This window comes from Helicoverpa armigera, chromosome 3 (genome assembly GCF_030705265.1).
Source record: "Helicoverpa armigera isolate CAAS_96S chromosome 3, ASM3070526v1, whole genome shotgun sequence".
In the NCBI taxonomy this organism is placed as follows: Eukaryota; Metazoa; Arthropoda; class Insecta; order Lepidoptera; family Noctuidae; genus Helicoverpa; species Helicoverpa armigera.
In genome coordinates, this window is record NC_087122.1 from 4,773,393 (window position 1) to 4,799,460 (window position 26,068).

The 26,068-nt window shown below is 38.2% G+C and overlaps 1 protein-coding gene across 2 annotated transcripts in view; it reads left to right on the forward strand.

The window, feature by feature from the left end:
• LOC110383803 (leucine-rich repeat neuronal protein 2) overlaps positions 1–22,909 on the forward strand; it is a 66,921-nt gene extending 44,012 nt beyond the window's left edge. For both annotated transcript variants that reach the window (XM_021344709.3, XM_021344710.3), the window contains exons 2-3: positions 2,276–2,353; positions 19,506–22,909. In XM_021344709.3, coding sequence (XP_021200384.3) covers positions 19,534–21,261 — 1,728 coding nt within the window. In that variant the 5' untranslated portion in view covers positions 2,276–2,353; positions 19,506–19,533 and the 3' untranslated portion in view covers positions 21,262–22,909. The remainder of the gene's footprint in view (positions 1–2,275; positions 2,354–19,505) is intronic.
• Positions 22,910–26,068: the final 3,159 nt, after the last annotated feature.

A 26,068-nucleotide genomic window follows, 5' to 3' on the forward strand; every position in this document is an offset into this window, starting at 1 on the left:
GGACATAGTGGCCTGATCTATTTATTAACTGTTCGAATACGGGTGGTCTCGGAAAATTACGACCTTTCTATTCAATCGAAACTTTTTTCCAAACCCACTTTATTATTCATCCATTCAAATGTCTACATAAACAATCCGAAGTATCTCTATCTGCTTAACTTCACGCTTGTAATAATAAACGACAAAATAACATAATTTATGCATCTACAACTTTGCTACAGCGTTCTGCATGACAATGGCGTCGCAGAACAAAGTCAGTTGGGAAATGTATCCGAACGCGTTCGAGGGATGAAATTGAAACGTTCACTTTTTGGATTTCGAACTTTCTTACGAATTCTTTCTTCAGAGAGGTTATAATGGTAAATGCTGGCGCCATTTTATTAAAATAATATCTTTTTAAAACTGGTCGCCATAATGAGATGGTGTGTGTCCATTATTTTTTATCTTCAGAGTTAATGAGGTGAATTCCTGTGTTGTATAATAAGCTGTAGTGTTATAATTAACGTCAAATAAACGGTGATAGTCTATTATTCAAGTTATTCTTATCTCGTTGAGGAAACCACATATACAACGAAGCAGAACCTGATTATAGGTAATTACCCTACTTAAGCATTTAATACGAGTTCCCGGAATGTAAAATTCGTTTAGTAAATAAACGGTATAGATGTACGGGATGATAAAACCACTCGACACCGCAAACAGCACCAAAACTATTTGTAACCACTCACCCATCAATTTAGCGGTCCTATTTATTTGTTCAATCGCGTTTGATAGATTTACAGTCACAAAAACTGGGTTACTATTTTTTAAGAGACTCGTGTTAAACATGTACGTATATATTCTGACCGGTCTGCACGTGCCTGATAAATTCCCACAATTTCTCTCATCTCGCTTCCGTAACCGTGCAAACGTTGTTGTCTTTTTGTTCTCAGCCAATGGAATTACAGTATTAATCAGCGAAAATGAACCTTTTAGCGAAATGTCAAAAGGTTTACAAAGATCTTAGTAACGAGGCACGGTTAGCAGAAACAAAAGAATGTTCTGTCTGCGCGGCCAGCGAGGCGGGGGAAATGAAATAGCTGCGGCAAGCGCCCGATATGAAATCACAGGTCAATTTTACAGAGTACCTAGTTACAAAATACAATTTATATCTTTCCTGAAACTTAAAATAAAATAGGTAGGTATTCTACCAGATTACAGTTTCTGGTCAATTTGGTCTTAAACTCAATGTTTTTTTAAGAAAATATTTGATGTCGGAAACTCGATACTTTAAGTAAGTGCCTACATCCGTGAAGATTGATGCACGATGCAGTCGGACGCACCGATAACCGACAACCGGCTTTCTCTCGGATAAGCGGCAAGTCCGCTCTTTGTCTGACCACATTAATTTAAAGCTATGATATAAACCCGTTTTGAATTGTTAAATTGACTGGGTTATCGTAGTGTTTTTTATTGCCATACAGTGCTACGTTACTATAAGTACGTAACAAAAGATATTGATATAAAAGCGACTGAAAGCACGTCAAGCGTATAAACAGAAAGATAGCTCAAAACGGAATCTAAATTTCCTGTTAGAATTGACCGAATGTGAACCCGATTCAAATTCCGGCGGGTGCGGGATTGTAGCGCTCAGGTGTGGCGTGGCGCCGGGCGCGACCGGTCCGGCGGGCGCGCGGCCCGGCCCGGTCGTCCGGCTGCCGGCCGTCCAAGCACACATTTCCGCTTGATTAGAGGACGTGCGAGTCGCCGAGGACACCTGCGCCATCTGTGTGCCGACTTTTCACTGCGCTTTGTTTTGGAATTCTGAATGTAACCCCGACGAAGTTTTATCGCTAAGGACCGACGCGATGCGGGTACCGTTTGACTTTTGCCCGACAGAAACGAAATTTTACTGCGATATATTTCGTTTTATTTCATCAGCGATTTCCTCTGAAAATTCGGAGTACGTGAACTAATTTTCGTCATGTATTTTCGTCTAGCCGCCCTTCTGTAAAACATGATTTATGAAGAAGAAATAATGTTATTTATGAAAATAATTTACTTGACCTTTTCTATCATATTCAGAGAAATGGGAAAGAAAACGAATTATGGCGGCGTATAAAAGTTATTGCTTGTTTATGAAGGTCTGTTTTATAGAGCTCTAAGGCAGGAACTTCTTTATCGATGCTTTATAATGTAACGATATCCGGAAAGATAATAAAGTTGGCGGGTTAAGTAGAAACATTACAGATGTAAATAAATGTTTTTATTCATAATATTGTTTCTTTTGTTTCAGGATTTATCTTGTTTACTTTGAGCTCATGATCTCAAGTATCACCACGTTATAACATCAAGCTGCCCTGCCCACCATTAGGTAAGCAGAATTCTCTAAATAAAGTAGATAATTGGAACAATCTCTTCTGTAAATAAAAGATAAATGACGACATCTTAGACACAACTGCAGGAAAATAAATTGTCAGTACAAAAGAAAATCTCATTGCTAACAAACGTTTTCAGTAAACAGAACAAAATGATTATTTATGCAAGCAACCCAAAGACTTTCAAGAAAAACGTGGAAAAGACAAAACAAGAAACAATCTGCGGACCGTTTACCCAAGTTCTCGTTGTGAAGGCATCAATCCTCCATCAAATTGCGTAGAAAGGGGTAATTTGTATCTTTTTTTCAATAAAGCAACACCTGTGCCCAGCCATTTGTGTTCTCTCTAAGCTTAAAGCTTTGTAAATGTTACACCATTTGTAGCGGAATTGAAAAACTGTTTCGTTTCTCAGTCGCAACAGTTTGTCGTGTGGTGTGGAGTTGGCCTTATTTGTCACGGTGTTCTTTTGTTTTTAGTTGTGTACTCGCCGTCTTGTTGTTGTTTTATAATAAGCCTTAGACTTTGTAATTGCTGGACTAATACTAGTGTTCGAGTTGGTAATTAGATGTTTTCTTATAGCTATCCTATATTTAATTTTGTTGTTCGTCCCCCTTCTTTTCCAATCTCGACCAGGCATCTGGTTTCATTTTTCATTTAGCTACAACTTTTGCTATTACAGTCTTTACAAATCATTTGAAAAGGTTAAAAGTGATCGATCCTCATTATGCCTTAAATAATGATGAGCATTCCTCTCTCAGTGTGCACGTATCACAATACAACAAAACCATCAAAACTTCTTGTCGCTGTCAAAAATTAATGCCGTCTTAATAATGTCTTAATACTTCGTTTAACAATAGAACGCATCACTGAGCAATGACAAACCCAGTCAATTGGCCATAATAAATTACTATTACTATTATAATAAAGATACAGCGTACATTTTTCCTTTTATTTCTTTATGGGCATTTAACGCGCCGTGTTCCGTACACTGCCGTTCAAAATATATGACCAATCATTTTTCAACGACACTCGCTTTCAGACAGATTTAAAGCGTGGTTTGAATGACGCGTATTTCGAATGTGTCAATCACACGTATGGCCGCCCCCAAATGTACAGTGGCGAGGCACGCCTGGGATTCGTCTGAAATTGTCGGCTGCTAGCTAGTGTTGATTAAAGAGAGTTTAGTTTGGCATTTGGACACTTAATTAGGTAAATGTTTGTGGAAGGCCAACAAGGTAATCTAGTTTTGCGATGTTTCTTTGCATTTTGAGGGAGCATAATTTCTCTTCATCGTCCTATAAATAGGTGATTTATAGCAAACAATATTCTTGGCCTGGTAGGATACATACGCAGTAGTGACAAGCGGCAGTACGACAAATAGGACTATCGGGTGCTGCACAATGAATATTTATGTGCACCGCAATGTTGTTTAAGATGAGGTAGGTTCATTTTAATTGGACATCGTTTCATGACTATCTTTGGAAGGAGATTTCATGATATTGGTTCAGCTATTTATACGATCAGTTAGTATACTTTATAGAAATGGTTTACCTTTAAACACACCCAATTCTAAGTCATGATGGGTGTGTATCAATCCAAAGATGACTTGCGAAACAGAACGTGTCAGCTTGTAATAAGTTAATTACTTTCCCTCTCTCATTAAGGAAAGAACGGCTGAAATTAAAACTACTTTTACAAAATTAGCTCACGATTTATTTAACTTGACCGCTAGCTTTGCTGTCGTAAAAAGTTCTCGGACAACGTAATTACTTAATTAAATCTCGAAATTAATCTTGACTGTAGTATAATTTCATTTGTGTTATTTGCGAAGGGACATAGCTTCATGAACTAGTTGGTCTTAGTTCTTAGTTCTTAGGCCATTATTATAATGACGGACAAGATTATTTTTCGTCGTCACATTTTCTCAGGCTTGTTTATTTTCCTGAGGTGATGAAGCAGAATTTTAATTAAAGCTATGTGGGTCAAGGTGTTGTTTGCAGCGCTTTTACGCAAAGGTTACCCATTTTCACAGTCATTTAGGTGCACGGGAGCGCCAGTATATTTTGTTCTAAATTAGGTAAACCGACCGGCTAAGTCAATGTTTGGAAGCAGTTATGCTCAAAGTTATAGGCAACAATTCAACTTTGTTAAGCTTTTGTTTTCAATTAAAATCTTCCAATATCATACCAGATATAATGAACAGAGGCAATGCCACGTAATTTAATTATGAAACTGCTAAAATAAAATATAGCATAACTTTATAAAGTAATTATTTGTAACTTGAAAACAAATCTTAATCTCAAGTTACATTGAACTTCTAAAGGTTATTGTATCTCAAAGCGGCAAATTATCTATCTCCAATTTCTCGCAATTTACTAACTTGTAGTAACAAAGGTTAATAGCAGTTACCTATTTCGAATCAGAGCTTCGTGATAAAATTTAATGGTTCGTTTCCACTATCGTTTGCAGTAATAGCTCCAACATTTACCTCGTCGGTGATACTTGATTCGATAGCTGTTACCTTTAGTATGTAGATTTCAGGGCTTGCTTCGCCGTTCTACGTGATCTCTAGATAGGTCCATGCGGGCTCTAAATTGAGGCTCGACGGCCGGTCCGACATAATGTTCTTGCAGCGACATGCTTTTGTCAGGCCGATTCAAAGGTGGTTGTCCGTAAGTGGGTCAGTTGGGATTTGCGTTCGATATATATTCAGTTATATGTGCCTTGCAGCTATTGTGGCTTGCTCTTTGTTAGACCTTTTAGCTTTGCGACAGCTATTTAGTGTACGTGTTCGCATACACGAAACTAAAAACCCATACGAATACACGCTCTCCATTTTATAACAAACTTTTTTATATTTTTGTGCAAATACGACCACTTTTTGCAACAATACGTTCACATGAACGGTTTTTTTATCATTGTTATACTCAAACACAATGTGACTTCAATGTTTGGGCGCTTTGGAAACGATTGTTTTACGTATATCCGATTGGTCAGGGTAGGTAACAATAAAAAGCGCTCGTGAAAAATCAAAAGTGCCCGCTGTGGCCGTCGTAAAGTATTTTCGGGGTTTCAAAACCTTCATGTTTTAGAAATGGGCCGTCAAAACAAATGGCGGGTGAAAAATACAAGGGAATATAAACAAAGGCTTGTTTGGTCGTAGGTTGTTCGGCGTGGGGTGGCAAGCGCCTCATTTCGACTGGCGGATAAGTGCGGCCGTAATCTGTGCCGGAGCTCGTGTAAATGCAAATTGTCCCATAAAGCCATCGCAGCCCCGCCGCCCCGCCCCTCTCTCTTAATGAAGAGGAGCATCTCGGACGGAAGCCCACGTCCGTCATCTCCATAGCGGTTTACGTGGCCTGTAGATACATGACGAAATTAGATTCGCCCGAAATTGGTTTGCATAAATGTTGCAATTAGGAGCGAGATTCGAGACTAATACGTTTTTGGGTCTGTTTTCTCTTTGATGACGATAATTCCTTTAGGTGTACACCGATGCCTGATTAACCCCTTTCATATCGATGTTACTTCTTTAATACTCATTTTGTTATTGAACTTGCTTAGTAAACAAAGAAGGGCTGCGAAAGCTCGAATTATTTGAAGAGAAAGAGATTAACCTCAAATGAATAAACTTTGATTAAGTTCATCAGGTGAAAGCAACTCATTTTTATAACAATAATAACATAAAGTTTATGAGTATTGTAGTTTCGTCTGCAGTAGCAAAGGGAAAATGAGTAATTTGTCCTGCCTGAGATCAAATGTTCTTTGGGCTAGTAGAAGAGAGCTGAGGTTATAGAATATTTTTAAGATTCACAATTTTGTTTTACATTCTCAGGCCTTATTAATCCTATTACAAAAACTGTTACCCAAGTATGAAAAGTTCAAACGCATAACTTTTCTCTATTCACTGTTCGTCGGAACGGTGCTTATGTTCCATTTTATTGCTGTCTAGTTAAGTCTAGGGCTGTCCGAAGCCATCCAATTTATGTTATACCAAATTAACAGTTCTATACTGTTATTGGAAACCGACGGTGTCTGTACCCTGTAATCAGTTTCACTGACTTACTGCGGCTCGCCCTATTACCGGCCATTATCCTAACGATTACGTTTATTTTAATTACTCTGATTGGATCCGATAACGAACGATGTGAATCGGTTATGATTCTTTTATATTATTGTTTTACTGTCTGTGTTTGTGTGTTGTGCTCAAAATATGGCAGTTGAAGTTTTTTGTGTTGCGTGGAATTTTATAGGGCGCTTTACGTTGTCGTGTTTTTTTGTTTAAACGGTCTCGTTTAGCAACCTCAATAAAACATTGTGTGTGTAGATTGAGATCTGTTGAATTAATTAACCGGGTCAAAAAACTTCAAAGAAATTACGCTAACTTCGACCTAAATCTAGACACTAACACCCACAGGATAACTAACATGAATACGATTCAATAAACACAACATAATGACCACAAATTAATTCGTAACTACCGCCCGTTCAGTCTGAATGCCCATTCTGATTTATCAATAAACGTTTGGAGCTGAACAACTGAACATTGCCTTAAGAAGCAGTCGGTGAAACAATACGTACTGCCGGGGTCCCGCCTTGAATTACAAGTATGTCGACTTGACGTGAATTCGAATAGGGACACGACTGAGCCAACGATATGTTTTATGTTATATACCTATAACAGTTTCGCTGATGCCTTATAAAGTAAACGTACCGTTGAATTTTCGAGGCACGTAATTGCTTGCCTATCGTGTTTACAACGAAACAAGTGTTCTAACTGATAAGGAAATCTTTAATCTTTTTTGCTATTGTAGTTCTGAAGTTTATGTTCTGTGTTGGTTCAGGAAGAAAATTGTACGTAGTTAACTTTTCACCGTTTCTAGCGAAGTGATTACTTCTTGCGGTGTTGTTGATTTAATAGTTTTTGCCCGTGGTTCCGCCTGTGTTGGTACTATTTTATGCGCGTAACGGTATTTTTTGTGCTAAAATAAATACTAAAAACCCGTTTTATTACTTGCGGTAAATTCAATATTCAATATACTATAATAAAATTACTACATAAACCATAGCAGCCTATCGAGCTGTAAAAATCTAGGTACTATTCAAGATTTGTATGAAAACTGTAAAATTCTAAGTAGTCAAAAAATTTCAAATCTATCATCTATCACTTTGTATAGATACCCAATAAGTTAATAGTGCTATAAAAGTGTATACTTCAAATAGCCTGCACTTCACAAGTGCACATAATAATTAATAGGGGCCATAATTAAACGCAAATAATTGTCGGCCACGCATTAGTTTCCAAAACATTTTGTTTTCACTTCACGCCGATTCGAGTCATAAAAACTGCTTTAACAATTATAAAGAACTCGTAATAGTTTTTACAGCTCGTAATATATAGGATCAAATCACAGAGAACGTATCGAATTGTGTAATTGTTGTATTGGTTCACTTGGAAAATAATTATGGAAGTTTTGAAGATTTTATATTGATGGGCAGTGGAGCGCGTCGGTGAGAACTTTGTTAATCTACATTTGATACTGGATGGAACGGAATACGCTTGTTTTTTTTTTCACCACAACTTTGGGTTGGTTTACTGTCTTCGAATATTTTAGGAAGTTGTACTACGTGGGTCTTCCACGCTTTTGGTTTTGATGCTATTGTGTTTGACTACAGATACAGCTCTTGTACTTTACTGAAAGTAAAGTGCATATATAAACAAGAGATTGGATCTTTTTACTTGCCATATACTTTTAACCAAGAAAGAATTCTGCTCTAGTTAAGCATGAATACTTAAAGGAAACTACCAATTCATTCCCTGCACTAAAGTTTTTAATTAACGGTATTTAAACATTCTTCACTCTGAATACTTTGATTTGAAAAAATGAGGTCAATAAGTTTTATAGCACAGAGTACTTTAAAAATTAATTAGTTTACCGAGTCTTTCATATTTTCCGTTCGATTAAAAGTTGCATAAAGTTACTAGGAAAAGCTGACATTTTAAACTAAAAGTACCTCGTGTTAAACGTCGTGTTTATACTTGTTTTTGTTTTTTTACGTTCTTTATTTTCGGGTATCTTCACACGGTCCGAAAAACCGCGGTTTCACGGTCCATAAGCCCACGTCAATCTACATTTTTGAGTACGCGAGTCGGTCACAGCGATATTCGATACACTATATTGTGTAACAGAGCATAGATATCCTCAGCTAACGGCCGACTCCGCCACTGAGGTAGGCCATAACGTTTCGTGGGAGACCGTTCAGAATCGCCTATATGCATGTAGTTTTGACGTTTAATATATCGTATCATGGGAACCAAGTTCCGATTTCACACGTGAACCGACTCTGGTTTAAAACTTTTACTGCATAAAGTCACGTAACCTTGTTAGTGCGACAACAGTAAAGTTCGAATTATCTAAATATAAACATTATCAAGTTTGTTTATTAATGTTGTTTGTTAGTGGAGGTCGCGAGGTGACTCTCATTTTATAGTGCTTTAAATTCTGATATCTTAATCTGATCATTAGCGTCCTTTACCTGTACTTTATGAATGCTCAAGCGATATCTATCTCATGGCTGTGCACTGTATCGGATAATATTGTGCCCCATTATAATAAGATATTTTGTATGGTCCGACTATCGTTCCCGGAATTATTTTTTGAATCGTCGGATGCGTTGTATATTATATTATTTTATTATGTTGTGACTTTCGAAATATAATCTGAGCAATTTAATCTGCCTTCCGATTTCTTTGAATTCATAAGATGATTCAACGCTGTTAACTACGGAATTTTAGTAGGTTGTTATGGTTCTTATATGGGTTGTAATCTTAATAGGGTAGTGTCCAGGGTCGAAATAATGAAATAATATTTAGTCCGCTTTTTAGATAATCAAAAAATATTGGATACGTATTTTTTCTTTTTTTAATTAAACATAAAATGACAAAGATAATACGCTTCAAAAATTAGGAGTGGGGGCCTTTTACGTCACAGTCTCCTGAAAATTGTAGCAACTTGTGACGTCACACTCAACTTTAACACGCTATATCTTAACAAGTTCTGATCCAATTTAAAAAAGAAAAAATACGTATCGCTTAATTTTGGACAATCTACAAGACGGACTAATTATTATTTTTTAGGAAACTACCCTATTGCAGGCATCATCTCAAGTTAACGTCGCTGACTCTTGAACTAAGTATTTAATTTAGAATCATATTCCGTGAAGTACCTACTCATACTTGCGTACCATCTGGTGTAGAGTACCTGTTTATTTTTCTAGTAAACTTCAATGTAGTTAACCTCCTATCTTATCGAAGAGAATAATAGCTATGTTACTCTGTACTCCCAAACTTGTGATTTCAATCTCAGCTCGTCCTTGTTCCCAATCTGTGGATAGGTACCTGATTTTAAGAGCCTTTCTTACTAATTTTCTTATTTTTGCTTATCTATAAAGAGTAAACCGACGACTATCAAATAATCATCCCACTAACAGTGACGTTATTTTTGTTCGCACTTACGTTTGTTACATTTTGCTCGTCAGTCAGCAGTAAATGGAAAGGAAGCAGCTGTCAGACAGGTTGTAAAACGGCCTAGCTGTTACCATAGTTACCATAGGGCTGGCTACCGCAGGGCTGCCGTCTAACCAATCGTGAGTTATCGCCGCTTATAGTAAAATATTATGTCCGCTGTACGAAGTTTTTGAACATTGTTAGCACGCTATTTTATGTTTCCTTCTTCAGTGGAGATATTTGCATCGGATTGATGGACGTATCCTTGTGTTTTCTTAGCTGTGTTTGTGTTATAATTCTACTTTAAATCTTCTGTAGCAACCACATAGTAGGTACTATGTAAAGTTACCACACAGTTCTATACAGTGAAAATGTTGATCAAATGTGGCATTAACAACCATAAATTTTGACACATCGAGAATTTGTAATTTGACTTTCTTAATCAAAATTGGGACATCTCAAAAATAACCTCATATTAGTAACACTTATTTAAAACTAAAGAATTTGAAGAATGTCACATAATAACGTGATACCCCTGGTAACGGTGTATGTGCTTGCGCAGTCAATGTTTTTATAATCGCCACTTGCAGGACGCATGCGCGGCTCAGGAATTTAGATGTGTTGTTAGAATTTTTCATAGAAAATAGAAACGAGTTCAGGTTTTTTTTACCATAAAATGCTAAAGTTGAATTCTTATGCAAATTGTTTATGACTTACAAGAAATTTTTGCTTAAATATTATTAGTTTCAAGATTTTAAGATAAGATTACTTAAAAAACTGTTATTTTCTTTGAAAGCGGCATTAATATTCTATGTAATAAAATCAATGAATTACGCATAGAGAATTCAGAAAGGCTGAACTTATTAGTCTTAAAGGGCTAAGATGTTATTGAAGGTAAAAAATTCAGCGTTGAGTCCCGTGAAAATCTTCGGCGATTTGCATGAAAAACTCGTCAATGAACCAGCGACCAGCTTTCTATTCTTTAAAAGTTATTACTTAAAAGGTTTTAAACGTCGATGTTAAGGTTGAGCAGACAATAAAAAATATAATGCGTTTTAAGTTTGAATAATTCGACAGTTAGGGTATAACAATAAGATATTATTCTTTAGTCCCTACTTATGTAGAAAACTATGCCTACGTGTAGGTTATTTCTTGAATCCTACTAATATTATAAACGCGAAAGTTTGTATGTATGGATGTATGGATGTTTGTTACTCTTTCACGCAAAAACTACTGAATGGATTTTAATGAAACTTTACAATAATATAGCTTATACATCAGAATAACACATAGGCTACAATTTGTCAACATATTGTTCGAAATACTAAACCTGCGCAGACGAAGTCGCGGGCACCAGCTAGTATGGTATAAAATTTAATGTTATTTCAAGGCGTATGTACTAGTCCTAATCGCACGTGCAATGTTATAAATGGCTTAATATTATCACACCTCATTTTAGGTACCATTTGGAGATTGGTACATTAGGTTATTGTGTTATTCATCAGCATGTGTAGTAGGTGTATAAAATTTAAATAAAAAAAGGTAAATAAAGGTTAAAATGATTAATCTGGTACCTTAGACAAATTATCATTAGACTAGTTTACCTAATGTTATGCACATAATTAATATGTCGTTCAATGACACAGCTGGTAATATAAGCATGTATCTACCTCAAATAAGAGTTTTTGATAAAACTGTTTGCAAAAGACAGAAGGAAACAAATCACGTAAAATCAGAAGTCACATCTCCGTTCCTCGTATCTCTGACACTTATTTCTTTTTGTAAGGCCAACGACACACAAAGTAGGTTGATAGAAAACAGTTTCGGTCTTGTTGCACTCGCAATCAAAGCGTCCACACGGAAAATGGAATTAATCGAATCATCTGTCCTTTGAGTGTCGCCGACCGTTTGCAGGCGCATTCATTAATAAATATCTAGCCTAGTTAAGGCTCGCCTCACTGGGTAGGTCGATTTCACACTTCTTTGAAGCAATGATAGCGATGCACCTCAACACTTCTGCTGTTAAGGCTCATAATGTGGCATTTAATTAACAGTATACACAATACAAATGAATTATTGTTATAAAGCTATAAAAGAAAAAAAAATGCAGCACAAGTTGGAAGATCTATTTAGCTCTTAAATATATGAGTCATGAATAATGATTATTAAGCCTACAGCACAAGTACAAAAACATTGAAGCGTCCATTGTGCCGAAGGGTTTTATTACAAGTGTCAATTTTGAGTGACATGTAGAGGGTTAACAAAATTTATATGTGCTAGTCATTTAATCCAAGAATGCCATCCTCGAGACATGCTCACTAAATCACCTCGTCCTCTTTATGCTGTCTCAACTGAAGTGTCGTGTTCCCTCACTCGAACTTTATGCACCGTAATAAACTGCAACGGTACTCACTACGACACGTCGACTATGAAATTGAGCCAATATTTGTGTTACAGCAATTTTCCGTGCGACGACATTACAGCAAAACTATTCAAAATTTATCGTTGCAAACCAAACGCGGAAGCTCCAGTCAAAGCCGTAAAAATCTTACCGGTGCGTCGGCTGCGCTTTTGCTCAAACCAACGGTTAGTTGGAAGTGAAATCCTCCCATTCATTCGTTCATTCATTCATAAAACGCATTACCGTCACCGCGCGCCCTAACCCCGCCGTCTCGGTTGCAACGCGGAATACGTTAAAGGAGATCCTCGGTACACTGCAATACGGGATGGAAACGTGAACGCGGGATTTTGTTGCAAGTTACGCTTGCGGAGTCCCGGGTAAGCTTAGCTCCTGGGTGTGCATCGGGCTTTGTGCCCGCTCGGGCGAGGCCCGCCGCGTTTTGTATTCGCCTTTAATAAAACCAGAGGAAAGGAATGAATATGTCAGTTTGCGAAGATTGGGAGATGATATTCGGTGTACGCTGATTTTTTTGTTTGAACTACTTTTTTCGTAGCTTTTTAATTATTCTCTGGTACCTAGTTAGTTTTTGGTGTAGCAGTAGTGAAAGGCAAATTATTAAAACGGCCTGTGTGTGAGATTGTTCTCAAAAGATCTTGTATCAAAAATTATTACAAAAATATCTACAGCTTTACGTTATAAACAACGTGACAACAAACAAACATGTAATAGGTATTTGTTAAGAGTCGATACCATACCTACTTCGTATCTATTATATTGTAGATATTCGCTAAAATATTAATTAAAAATATTATCTGTCGGGAAAAACAATTCCCCGTAGCGAGTCCGCAGTCGTGCTCCGCTCTATCTCAGCACGTTGCCCCATTGTATCAGAAATCCAATTTTTATTTACAATCACAATATTATCATCCAACTTCCTTTCGTATAAACGAAGAACAACGGTTTTATCAACGATAACTGTTCTGCTTCCATTCTCCTTATTGGCAATCGGGCCACACGAGCATGGATTTTTATCCGTCAGGATTCTTCCACTGAAGCAATGAAGACAATATATATGAGCCTGTCTAATTTATTTCATGGGCATTCCTTATTTAGGGAGAACACAGATTTTTCCATTTCAAGGGAGAGTAGATTTATTCGTCGGATCATTTCCCTAAAACCCACTTCACTTAATAACCCTAAAAGAGGAGCCAGATATCTCACACGGAATCCGTGGGATTTTCGCTTGTGCTCGGCCGCCCGATCGCGTTCCAATGGGCCACAGTGTCGATACCGTCTATCCGCCGTCTCAACGAGCTATTTCATTATTCAGCCTCACCGACTCCGTTAAAGATGCCTGCGATAGGATTGACTAATTTCGCAGTATGCTTTAGATGAGCGTCGCGTCGCGTCTTCATTTAGGCTGAGACCGTTTTGCGGGCTTACTGAACGATCGCTCGATATCTGTCACGTAAGCACGTCATTTGCAAGTTCCACTCAAACCTGGAGCGCCTAACCTTCTTTCTCAAAACTTATAATGCAAACAGTAACTTTTAATGTTTATGTAGAATACGTACTTATATTTTTTCAAAGGAAAAGTTTTAATAACAGTCAAACAATTCATAGCTTTTTTTTTATTCTTGTCTACACAAGTCGAAGTTGGAGTTTCAAACGTGTACCGCGATCCGTAGACTTGCGGCGAGTACTGCGGAAATCCTGTACCTTCAGATGCAAACTCCTATTCTTGAAAGCTCTCGGGAATAAAAGCAAGCTTTATTGCTACACACTGAATGAAAGCAGTGAAAACACGTTGAGTTCACTAGAATTAAATGTTTTATAGAACAACGGTTTAATTTAGACAGTCCAGTTTACGATGCAAGTCACGCCACGACGCATTCACTTTTCCCAGCACGAATCAGCGCAGACACTTTTTTGAAATAGAGTTAAATGTAAACAAGTACGCTTTTAATTTGCGCCGCCCGCCGTTGCTTGGCCTAAATTCATTGACTATTCATCCGTGGGCCGCATCCAATCGCGCCAGGGCACGCCTAATCCTCGCTCAGCGATGAAAGTCAAAGCGAAAGCAAGTTGGTGCTCGCTAAAAGCCCTTTGGCGAGGCGTCGAGTCGGTGTCGAGGCGGCGGCGAGGCGGCGGCGCGGAGGCGCGTGTGGCGGCCATCGCCCGCTCACCATTACCGCCCCAAGTGGCAAGTTTTGTGCTCGGCTCATGGGCGATTCATCGGCACCTCTCGTTAGGGGCGCACGCCTGAATACCGCCTTAGCACTCCTCATTATTGCGTTTATAAAGGCGCCCATACAGGAGCCTGATTCACTAAGACTCGCTCTGTTGCTGAAAGAGAAAATGGAATTGTGTAGACGTTTTGTTCGCTAAAGTTCCTTTTTTATTCTTTACCGTAAGCCGTCGTCGCGGGGGCGTATCTGAACGAAAGATATTTTGTGGCAACATTCTGCATTGTAAACGTAACGACGTGACGTTTCTCCTGTTCTTTAGTTAACGTTAGACATTAAAGTAATAGGGGGACATAAAATAGACTCGTCGTTTTCCACATAGGTGACTTTATTTTGTGCTTTAATGAACTAGCTTACTTTTTATTTGCACTGGACCGAGTTGCGGTGGCTCTAGTTTTTATAGGACAGGAAATCCTAGTTAGGAGTCTGTTAGAAACTTGAACTACATAAAAATGTGGTAGTGGATGCAGCAATGTGGGCAATGTGTACTCAAAAAATGTATTTCCTGTGTTGGGAAGAGTGTTCCGGTAATAAATTAATAAATCTGGTTATAATCGCGGGGAAGTGGCGTGGCTCTCTAACGGGGCTTTGATTGCAAAATCAATAGTGCCGGGGCGTGCAACTATCGGCAGGTGTGGAACCCGGTGATATTAAAATTTGTTAGCAGCGGCGATTAGGGCGCGAGCACGCTGCTCATCGGCAACGCTTAAACCTGCTCTAAGTCGATAGCCCTTTGATTAAATTGAGCATCGATTTGCAGCATCGATTAGCGGCACCCCACTTTGATGCCTGATGTTACGTTATAATCGTAATTATGAGCCGTTGATATCATAGAAAATAATTATACATAGAGATAAATTCAATAATCTTATCTTCAAACTAAAGAAAATAAGTAGTCTTGTTTATATTTTGCAGTGATGATGTTTCTACATGCTCAGTAGACTTACCATCGATAAGATGGATTACCGGTTCTAAGAAATTTAATTGCTTCTGATGAAGTAAATTTCTTAAGTTCTTGTTTAGTAATTTAGTTTTCGTGCTGGTACATAGTATTTTAGCTTACAGGTAGCAGATTGTTAAGGCGAGGACTCTAGACAGGAGTGCGCGGAGCGTGCTAACTTAGGCACTTTCAAGTCAAGGACGTTTGAATTCCCGGGATCAAATTAAAAGTTTCTTTCACAGTTTAACACTTTACCAGGCACTAGCGAGATTTTCATTTAAATAGCCATTAATGAGAATATGCAAAACTTTTTTTGTTTACCTACTTACTTGCTTGGTTTAATTAGTGGCTCTAATGAGACTGCATTTTAGCATTGATGTGATTTTATTAACTTAGTTTGACTCAACTCAGTTTTGTACGAAAACTGCCAATTTGGCTCAACTGTCTTTGAAAACTTCACGTTAGAGTACTAAAATATTAAAGCGTCTTCGTACTTAGGTTCATAACGTATGTAGACGCAGGCATTCATTCTAATAGAACTCATTGTGCGAGTAGTGAAAGACGAACGTACGCCGCTCCGCTCCGGCCGGCGAGTAACTAGCGGGCCGCATTCTCCTCAGCCGGCCAAGTTTTCTCATTATAGCCGTTAGTGCCGCCCGCCACTCACACTACTACTTACGAGCGTCAAATACGACACGTACGCACCCCGAATGCAACAAAACACATTTATCGCAGAATTCCCCTAACTACCCGTATGCTCACAATGAAACATCTTCTATTTCAATATGTTGAGCACAAAAGTTTTCGGCTTAACTCCAGAAGACTATTTTAAAAACGGCAGAGCACGACTTAAGCAACTCATAAAAGTGGAGAGGGCTAAGATATTTTCTGTGGGAGGGCGAGAGGAGCGGTTAGCCGACTTTTACACTGGTTTTATTGTCTCAGCCCCTCGTAAAGCTTCCTTTGTGTTAGTAACGTCTCAAGTTGTATTAACACCGTGATAACTTTAGTAAAGACCGTTTGGTTCGGTGAGTCCGATTGGCTCGTCGACGCAATTAGGCCGAAAGGACGAGAGGCAGAGGTAAGCCGATAGTTTTGATAATAATTTAAATGGTGCCGATGACGTTCAGTCCTATTAATACCCCGGGGAGATACGAAACCCTTGATATTGAATTTCGTAAGCGAAACTGTATAATAAATTACGGGCATCCCTTAGCGTCGCGGCCTAAACGGTGTTTAGATGTTATGGTGTAATTAGGAAGGTCGCCAGTTGTGCCGGGTCGAGTGTAACCGCTATACAAAGCGGTCGTCGGGTTAATATTCCATAAATGTGAAACTAATACTAAGCACGCGTTATGGAAATGGAACAGGAAACGACGGAGTACAATGAATTTTAACTAAAAAAACGAGTTCATTAGAACGTGGCGACACACGAATAGGAAAACGGTAATGAGCGCTGATCCGTGACGTAAATTAACAATCCTCGCCTCAGTTGTTGAGGAAAACGTCAATCTTACGAACTTTGTAATACAGTATTAAAAAGAAAATAACTGAATAAACTTCACCTAAAATCCTTGTTTGCATTCAGTTAGAAACGGAAGAAAGTCTCTTACAATTATTAAAATCCGCATCTAAATGTTATAACTCTGAAACTTTTCAATAAGGAAATATTTAATTTCCATTTCAAGAGCTTCATCGGAACGAAAACAAAACAAAAACTTGAAAACATACTCGATTTATAAAAGGAAAATGGGAATCGAGTCGTTGTTCATATTGTTTTTAGAGGGGGGCGTCGATTTCTGCGACGAGAATTTTCCAACGAATTTAGCGGTTTCAATTGATGACGTCGGTAATGGAAAAGTTCAATAGGCAACAACAAAGGCCGATATAAGTTAACGAAGCTCACGAAAGCAAAATTCACAATGGGAGCGCACTCTGGTGGACAGGAAATTAAAAGACAAAAGAGTGGTGGCTAGGGCAGTTTAGGTTCGGAAATGGAGGGCGTGCCCTACCCTCTGCGTTTTTCCATCGGCGCCAAACCGCGACCACCTCCGTATGAATATTAAAAAAGCGCTCTCCGACGTCCGCTATTTTGCCATTATTCGGTTATACCGCTTCACTTCGACAGCAACGACAACTATGGCGTTTCTCTGCTAGCTCTGGTGCGCTCATTTCATGTTGTTGTGAACAATGTCGATGGTATCTTTTTTATCGTTATAGTTTCTTGATATATGTTCTGAATGTAATAAATTCTTACATAAATTACATAGACAAGAAGGGTTAATAAAATCTGTTCTACTTTCTCGAACCCGTACTAAAAGTAATCATCCTCCTCAACGCGAATATCAAAATGATTAAACATGCAATCTTTCACGTTGACGTAATGCCGAATACATTTGGAATGTAACCGAATTAATCCTTCCTAATACGGGGGCCTCAATGTATCAAGACTGCGTATGGTTTCTGTAATTCAGGCGGGCCGGTGTAATCCATTCGCGTCGAGCGATATCGAGTTTCTGGGGGAGGCTAGATGCCGTTTTCTCGCATCTTTATATGGACTCGCTCGTGCTACCTATCCGATGGAACAATGTGGTTCGAGACGCGGGATTCCGTGGAGATGCTGCCTGTTTATCCTCCCCTTTGTGTGGATCTGAATATGTTTGGTTTGCAAAGTGTCGTCCATAATGATAGGATCCAATGCATTCAAACTGCAAATAGATTGCGTGTTGTGACTGTAGTTCCTTTGACAATAGAGAACTTTGTAGTTCGGACAGTACCTACTGACATAAAGATTAGAAGTTGGTTTGTGTTGGTGGTTTCTATGTTAATAGCTAACAAAATTGGTGTTAATCGCGATACAGCCGATGATGACAAAGCGAAAGTTCAACACTCACAACTTTGTTTCCTAATTCAATTTGCATTTGGAATCGAAAACTTTCCGTGACACTGTTTTGCATTATTAATACTTCAGCGTGGCGTGATCTCCCTGGAGGCGCACTAGAAACCATAAATTGAATTCCAACCTTCGCAATTAGTTATTCCCGCGCGTGAAAACTTTCTAGATCGTTCGCCTTCGTTAACAGATGTTACGGTGCTATTCATTATACATTCCGTCGAATTGTAAAGCCGAACATTTAATTTAAAGTACCTACCGAAGGCTCCTTTGTTAAATCGCCGAGCATTTTGGGCGGTATTGTTGAGGACGCGCTCGAGCGGCGGAGGATTAGCGGCAGAGTGCTGCCCGCTAGTTTCCCGTTTACGGAGAACATTCGTCTTGCGGGGAAATGCGGGACGATAAATAAAGGTGCGCAATATGGGTTGCTGGCTCGCCGGGTGTGCGCTAGTGGGCGCGCGCCGTGAAACGCATTAACCCTGTGGCACGTGCCGCCGCGTGGCGCCGCTCGCCGCCCGCGCCCAAATGACAAGTCGTTCTCATAATGCTATATTGAATAACAAATCAACGACGTAAACAGCGTTTGTGCAATATGCCTCGATGAAACATCCTCCTGTCTACGCGATGCCGCAGCAGGATAATAAAAAAGTTTTTGCGGCGAGCCTACTATTCCGCCGGCGCGGCACGTCTCTTATCGGCCTAATTTGGATCAAACAATTCCACTCCCCCATACAAATTGCGGAGAGGCACATTTGTTATCTGCAGTTTTGGGAGAAATTATATTAAGATTTTGTATTACGATAATGTTGTATACTTTTACTCTCTTCGTGGTCTAGGGCGATATATCCTGAGGGAGCCGGATTTTATGGTAACAATAAATTATACGAAAAATAAATTAGATACCGTCTAAGGCAATGAGATTTTCTTTTTATGTGGATAAATAATTAAAATATTACTTTTGCTGATAAGACTGAAAAACAAGTCCCTTGAGTAAGCACTTAGTTTAAGTAACTACAACAAAATTATCATTCTTTTGATGATTAAACTCAAACCTTAGGAAAATAATAAAAAATATATTATGTTACTAAAATCGGAGTAATTCTGTACTTGTTAAGCGCTAGTTGAGTTGTTTTCTTATAAAGGTTAATTTGTTTGTTTCAGATCTCCCGTGGCGTATACATGAGATGTTATGGGCTCCTGCGTAGCGAAGTGGCGCTGGTGGGTGGTGGTGGCGGCATGGGCGTGGGGCGCGGCCGCTCGCACGCTCTGCCCCGCGCGCTGCGCCTGCGACGACGCACTGCGCGCCGCCTCCTGCGCCAACGCCAGCCTAGAGATCGTGCCTATTCAGCTCAACCCAGAAGCCACGCACATCAACCTCACTCACAATGCCATCGACAACCTTCTCTACACCTTCGGCTTCTACACGCAACTCACTGTCCTCGACATCTCCTACAACAAAATTTCAGACTTAGGTAGTAGAAACTTTGAAAACAACAACGAGATGACTCATCTCAATTTAAGCCATAATCGCCTAAGACGATTAGATAAGGAAACATTCATTGGACTGAAAAGTCTTGTAGACTTAAATCTAGCCAATAATGTAATTACAAACATTCACCTGCAGACATTTAAAGACTTATCAGCGCTTGAGAGGCTGGACTTGTCTAGCAATAAGTTAGTCAAGTTTGAGCCGGAAACCTTCAAGCCATTGACTTCGCTGAAGATAATATCTTTGAAAAATAATTCCATATTGGATATACCATCTGATAACATTGCTTTCATAATGCATCTAGAAGTTTTAGATCTGTCAGACAACTTAATCGAGCAGGTACCAAAGCACGGTATACCATACCTACAGGAATTGAAGCATTTAGACCTGAATAATAACTTAATTGAAAGCGTGGATCAATTAGGATTCCACAATCTGCCGTCATTGCGGCACCTGGATTTAAGCGATAACAATATGACATCAATCCCAACGTCGGCTCTGTCGAAACTATCAAACTTGTCCCATTTATACCTAAGTGGAAACTTTTTTCAAAATGTTACGGCGCTTTCATTTCAAAGTCTCTTCCATTTAAAACATTTACACTTGAGCAGACTTTACGAGCTGGAAAGAATTGACTCAAGAGCCTTTGTGGACAATATAAACTTGCAAAAAATATGGATGAATGAGAATGTAAAAGTTGGCGATGTTCCTCCCAGACTGTTCCATGGAAATCCAAAGTTGACACACATTTATATGAGGAACAACGCATTGGTGGCGCTTGAAGCATCGCACTTCCCTATTGATAGACTGCAGGAGCTACAAATTGCTGGAAACCCATTCGCTTGCAATTGTTCTCTGTTATGGCTGTGGAAACTCGGAAGGGAAAGCGAGATTAGCAGCAGAAAATCTGGGAACGCCAGTACCATTCTTAAAATAGACTATGAGGATGTGAAGTGTGCTGCTCCGGCACACTTGAAAGGTGTCCTCTTTGTGCAGATTCCGGAGTCGGAATTTGGGTGCTCAAGCGGATGGGTGATAGTTGCGGTTGTGGTGCTGACTGTGAGTATTGTTATAAGCGTGGTTGGTGGTGTTTTATACTTCATGGGACCCTTGAAGAAGTGTAAGGGAGATAAGTCAAAACAAGTTATGACGAGTGTCATGATGAACGGTGACGTATCAAAGTTAGGGAATGGATTAGGGTATTCTACTCGTGGTAGGGAGCAGGACACCAAGAGAGACGTAGACAGATATCTTATGATTGGTTCTTCAGTGAGTAATAACTTTCATTCGTTGAATCCTCCCTGGCACAGTGTGGACAAGAATCCATACTACCAGGAGGATAGTGAAGAACACATCTACCAGCAGTTCGCCTATGAGACGATCCCTCACCACAGGACGCCAGAGAAACCACACATAGTGTACGTCTAACATAAGTTGTGCGCAAAGGACAATATCGCGGGTATATTTTCTTTGCTAAGTTATACGAACGAAGTTGTGTACTGTCGTCAAAATGACGAGGAACATTGAATTTGCAATAATGTATATAGTGATATGAATAAAATGTAATATGTGATAGCTTTGTATATAGACGTGTAAATATATTACTCAGTGCAGATAAAGACATTACTTTATAGACATTTTCTATTTTGTACTTACTCATTTAGTCATGTTTATACCTTATATTGATTGTCACATTCGCCTGTATGTAGTGTGGACGTTCAGTTGGTTTATTTACTAGTTCCTCGATTATATGGGTACTCGATTATTGTTATAAGTGCTTTGTAAAATTCTCTAAGATGTTCAATACTAAATGAATATTATATTCATGTGTAATAATATAGTAAACATTATATATTTTTCAGAATTGAAAACACCAATACTTGATGAAAACTTTGTACAAATATGAGCAATATAGAATAATTTGAAATGTTATGTCGTTAATTTAATTCGGTACATTGTTATAGCATACTCATTAGTTGTATTTAGAGAAGAAACTTTTTGACAGTAAATGCTAAGAACATTAATTACCTATCTACATAAATAAATAGATTATACAATAAACCAGTTGCTCTGATGGTAAGGGGTACAAAATACAGTTTTATTGGCTTTACAAAATGATTTCAATGGAAAATTATTTTAATAATATTCTGTTAATAGATATTCTGAAATTAATATTTTTATACTTAGTGAATACGTGAATGTTGGGTCTAAAAGTTTTCGGCAAATGTATTCGGATTGAATGCAGCTTTTTCATACAGAAATTTAAAAAGCTGAGATTTCATACAAAAATATTGTTTATATATAAATATTTGCCTTTTCTTGACTATGTTAGTTTTATTATGTAGGTCTGTTTCAATTGTAAAAATATTAGTTTTATTACTTTTTAAATTATTTTGGAATATATATAAAAACTTTGTTTGTAGGGAGAATGCACTGTGACATAATTATTTGTAATTGTATCTATTATTATTATATTTGTATGCAAACATTTTTGAGGCAGAAAATACGTTAGCAAGCGGAAATGCAGACAAAAAGTTGTTTTGTATTGAAGATGGATCTAGAAAAAAATGCAGATGTTTGTTATTGGTTGGCTACTGCATTTTCTGCCTCAAATTGTAACTGGCTATACTTGAAGTTTCAGTCTGTGCATTTATTATAAAACTGACATTCGATTATGAAATTGTCATAGTATAAAAGAAATAAAAACACAAGCTGAAATGACTCTTATGGTATACAGTTTAGAGTTCAGATTACTTCACAAAGGAGAGATGTGACTGTTAGTATTGTCGTGATTCTAAACAAGAACCGAAAACTTTTAGCGCCCACGCTTTAAATTGTTCTAGCTGAAGTAATCACTGCAATTATAATAATTTTTATACATACATATAAAGAATATCTAATACGAATTACATAAAGATATATCTGCTTCATAACCAAACCTATTCAGTCGGTACCTACAGTCTTAAAGATAGTGTAAGGCTATTTATACATACTACTTAAAGAAAAACCTTTTGTTATGGAACTTATTTAAATATATAATGCATTAAAACAAACGACAAATAAACAATTAAAAATATTAATTGCATTTTAATTGAAGTACTCGGGTCGCTCATTCCAATTAATTATTGTGAGGCAATTCATAATTGGAGTGAAAAATAAAATTTCGATAGCTACAAGTCTGCTTGGCCACTCGTATTACATCCAATTAGTTCATGGTCGTTATGGTTTTTATAATCAGATTCGTACACGATATATTGGTTTTTGCCTCAGCAAAAATATTTTTTTAATCATAGAAAATCAACATGAACTTTATATTACACTAGCCGTTTTCCCGCGGTTTCGCTACTGCCCGCACCGGGATAAAATATAGCCCATGTTACTCGTAGATAATATAGCTTTCTAATGGTGAAAGAATATTTAAGATCGGTCCGATCCGGTCGATCGGTGGTTTTGAGTTTATCCATTACAACCAAACAAACAAAGTTTTCCTCTTTATAATATTAGTATACCTAGATTAATTTAAATATAATATTTCAATAGTGGTGGCAGAGTAAACCATCTGTTTATTTGCAAGTCAAAGACAAGAAGCTTTCATTGAATTACACTCAATTTTCCTTCTCCAACAAAACATCTTCCTTATGAACCATTTTCCTATTTTCCTTCATCTCTAAAGGAACGCAGTATCTCAAGAAGTTACGCGGAAAGTGACTCAAGAAACATATTTAACCGATTTGTAAAATGCTAAGTAAGTATCTATTGAAGAGGTGGTATTATAATTGCACCCTTTTCAATATAGGTAGGACTTGATACACAATAGGGACTTCATATAGAGGATTCATTCATATCTGCATATTGGGATATCATAATATTATAAAGGTACAATAGATTTTCATTTTCGAAAAAGGTAAAGGAAAATTACTTCACCACTATATTATTACTTATTTTTAACTAGCTGCTGCCCGCAACTTCGTCTGCGTGGGCAATATAGAATCGTCAAAATACTACTTATCCCGTAGGTGCATTCTTTCATGTGACAGTATGATTAGGATTAGCACTTAGCAGTCGCATAGATTCATTGATCAAGGTTGTGTTGTGGATGTGACCATTTATCTAAACAAAAGAAGTAAAGTTTGTGACGTTGTGAATATCTCTGGATCTAGTCAGCCAATTTGGAAAATTATTACGTATAGTGCGTAAGTAATTTTCACAGGAAACAGCTATAATCTATGTCTATATGCTTTGAGTCTGACAAAGCTGTCATTTGTACATTTTCTGCAGCTGCTGTGACTAATCAGAAGCCAGAAAGTCTGCCAGTCTTACCATGGATAATGTCTTGTAATGTGACTGGATTGAAGAGATCAGATAGGTAGTCGCTCCAAGCAAAATATTGGTACTCGAACAGATTCGGCGACTGGAAGCCAACACCAACATAGTTGGGGAATAGCTGGATGGATGATGAAATGAGTCATCATCATCAGCAGGCGCATAGGGTAGGATAGTTTCACTTACTCACTATGGTAAGGCTGACCCCACATTAGGCGAGCGCGATCCTCGGGCGTGCGAGCGCGCTGCGTGAACATTTATTTATTTATTTATGCGCGGGCGCTACTCACACGCCCGAGGATCGCGCACGCCTAATGTGGTGGCCTAAGCCAGGACTCCACCGAAATGTTTGCATTAGTTCACGAATAGGCAAAATGTACGTATCTGAGAGAGTCCACTTCATGTGTTCGTACTTGAAACCTGCAGTTTTGCCAAGATTTTCAAAATGTACGCTCGCAATCTGTCATTTCTTGGTGGAGCCAGCAAATCAAAAGAAACATAAGTGTTGTATACTGTGCGTCACTACCGCACACTGGGAAAATTTCGCTCTTGCGGAGGACGTTTATATACCATATTTTGTGTCACACGTAAACAGGACGACAGTAAGTATCCACCCAAACACTTTCAAAGATCTGATGAACGAACAAATCAGACCTGACTTGGTCACCTGGGGCCAATCAGAGCTCTATGAAGCGATAATACGCTTTGGCTCCTACTGTTATTGTGGTTTCTGAAAATTTATTCACCTCATTCAACGATGAATGTAATTCTGATGGTACTATTAAGAACACTTGCTTAGCGCAGAAGCTGACGTTGGCAGGTCAACTTTTTTGACTTCTCGAATAGGATACCATTGGTTTTTGTGCAATGCACACCTGCAATGCATTCTGGATTAGGATAGGATATAGGTGGATAGGATTTGCAACAGAGAACAATTCTGTCTTTGTAATTGAATGATATCAAACGTAGTTTTATATAAAAGGTGTTTTTTTAGACTTGGCTCGGGTCTAACTGAGACTGTTCGTAATCGTGAACAGTGTATTAATTGCGATCGGAAGTTGAAAGTAAGCATGTCTCTGGTATGCGACGCGTATTTTGTACGTTTTCAGACGCGATAAGGCAGCTCCCATTTCTTATCTGCACTTTGTATCTGGGCTGGTTTTTAAGGCGAGGAATTGGTCAACAATAATTCCATAACCGGCACGCGCACCTAAGGCGCCAAAAGGGGTCGGAACGTCTGAGCGGGGCGAGGATAACAATACGCGCGCTAGCTTATAACTAAAAGTCATAAGCGACAAAATGGTTTTGTAATTTTATTATTTAGAAATGATAATTTGATAAAAATTCCTTCTACAATTTTAAAGAGTATGTATATACTCAACTACTAAAAAAGTTAACAGGCTTAAATCGGTCCCTTATGCCCATAATATGTGAATCTCTTTTTAAAAAGAGGTATGTTTGATATATTTTTCTCTGTTATAAAAGTTACCTAATCATGTTTCTACGTCTAACAAAATAAGGTTTATATCATGAACTTTCAGGTAACCAAGTTGTATTTTGATCCGTTTTGTATTTACTGAGAAAAATTGAAATCCTTGGCGCCAAAAATTCCAATTCGTCCTCTTAAAGCTACAGAACCTACATTATCTCACGCTTAGCAGCGCTTGCGAGAGATAGATCCTGATTTCTTCTAGGATTAAGTTTTCATATTTTGCATCAGAAAAAATAATACTACTCACTCAAAGTAATTTGTTTAAGGCCACCACATTAGTGGAAGATAAGCTAAACTATGTTTATTAAAAAATCCTGATATGAACTCCATCTGTAACTTTAAATTATAATTAATTGTTCCACTAAAGTCATCACTTTTGACATAATGTTCAAAAAATAATTTAGATGGCACCGTTTTAAA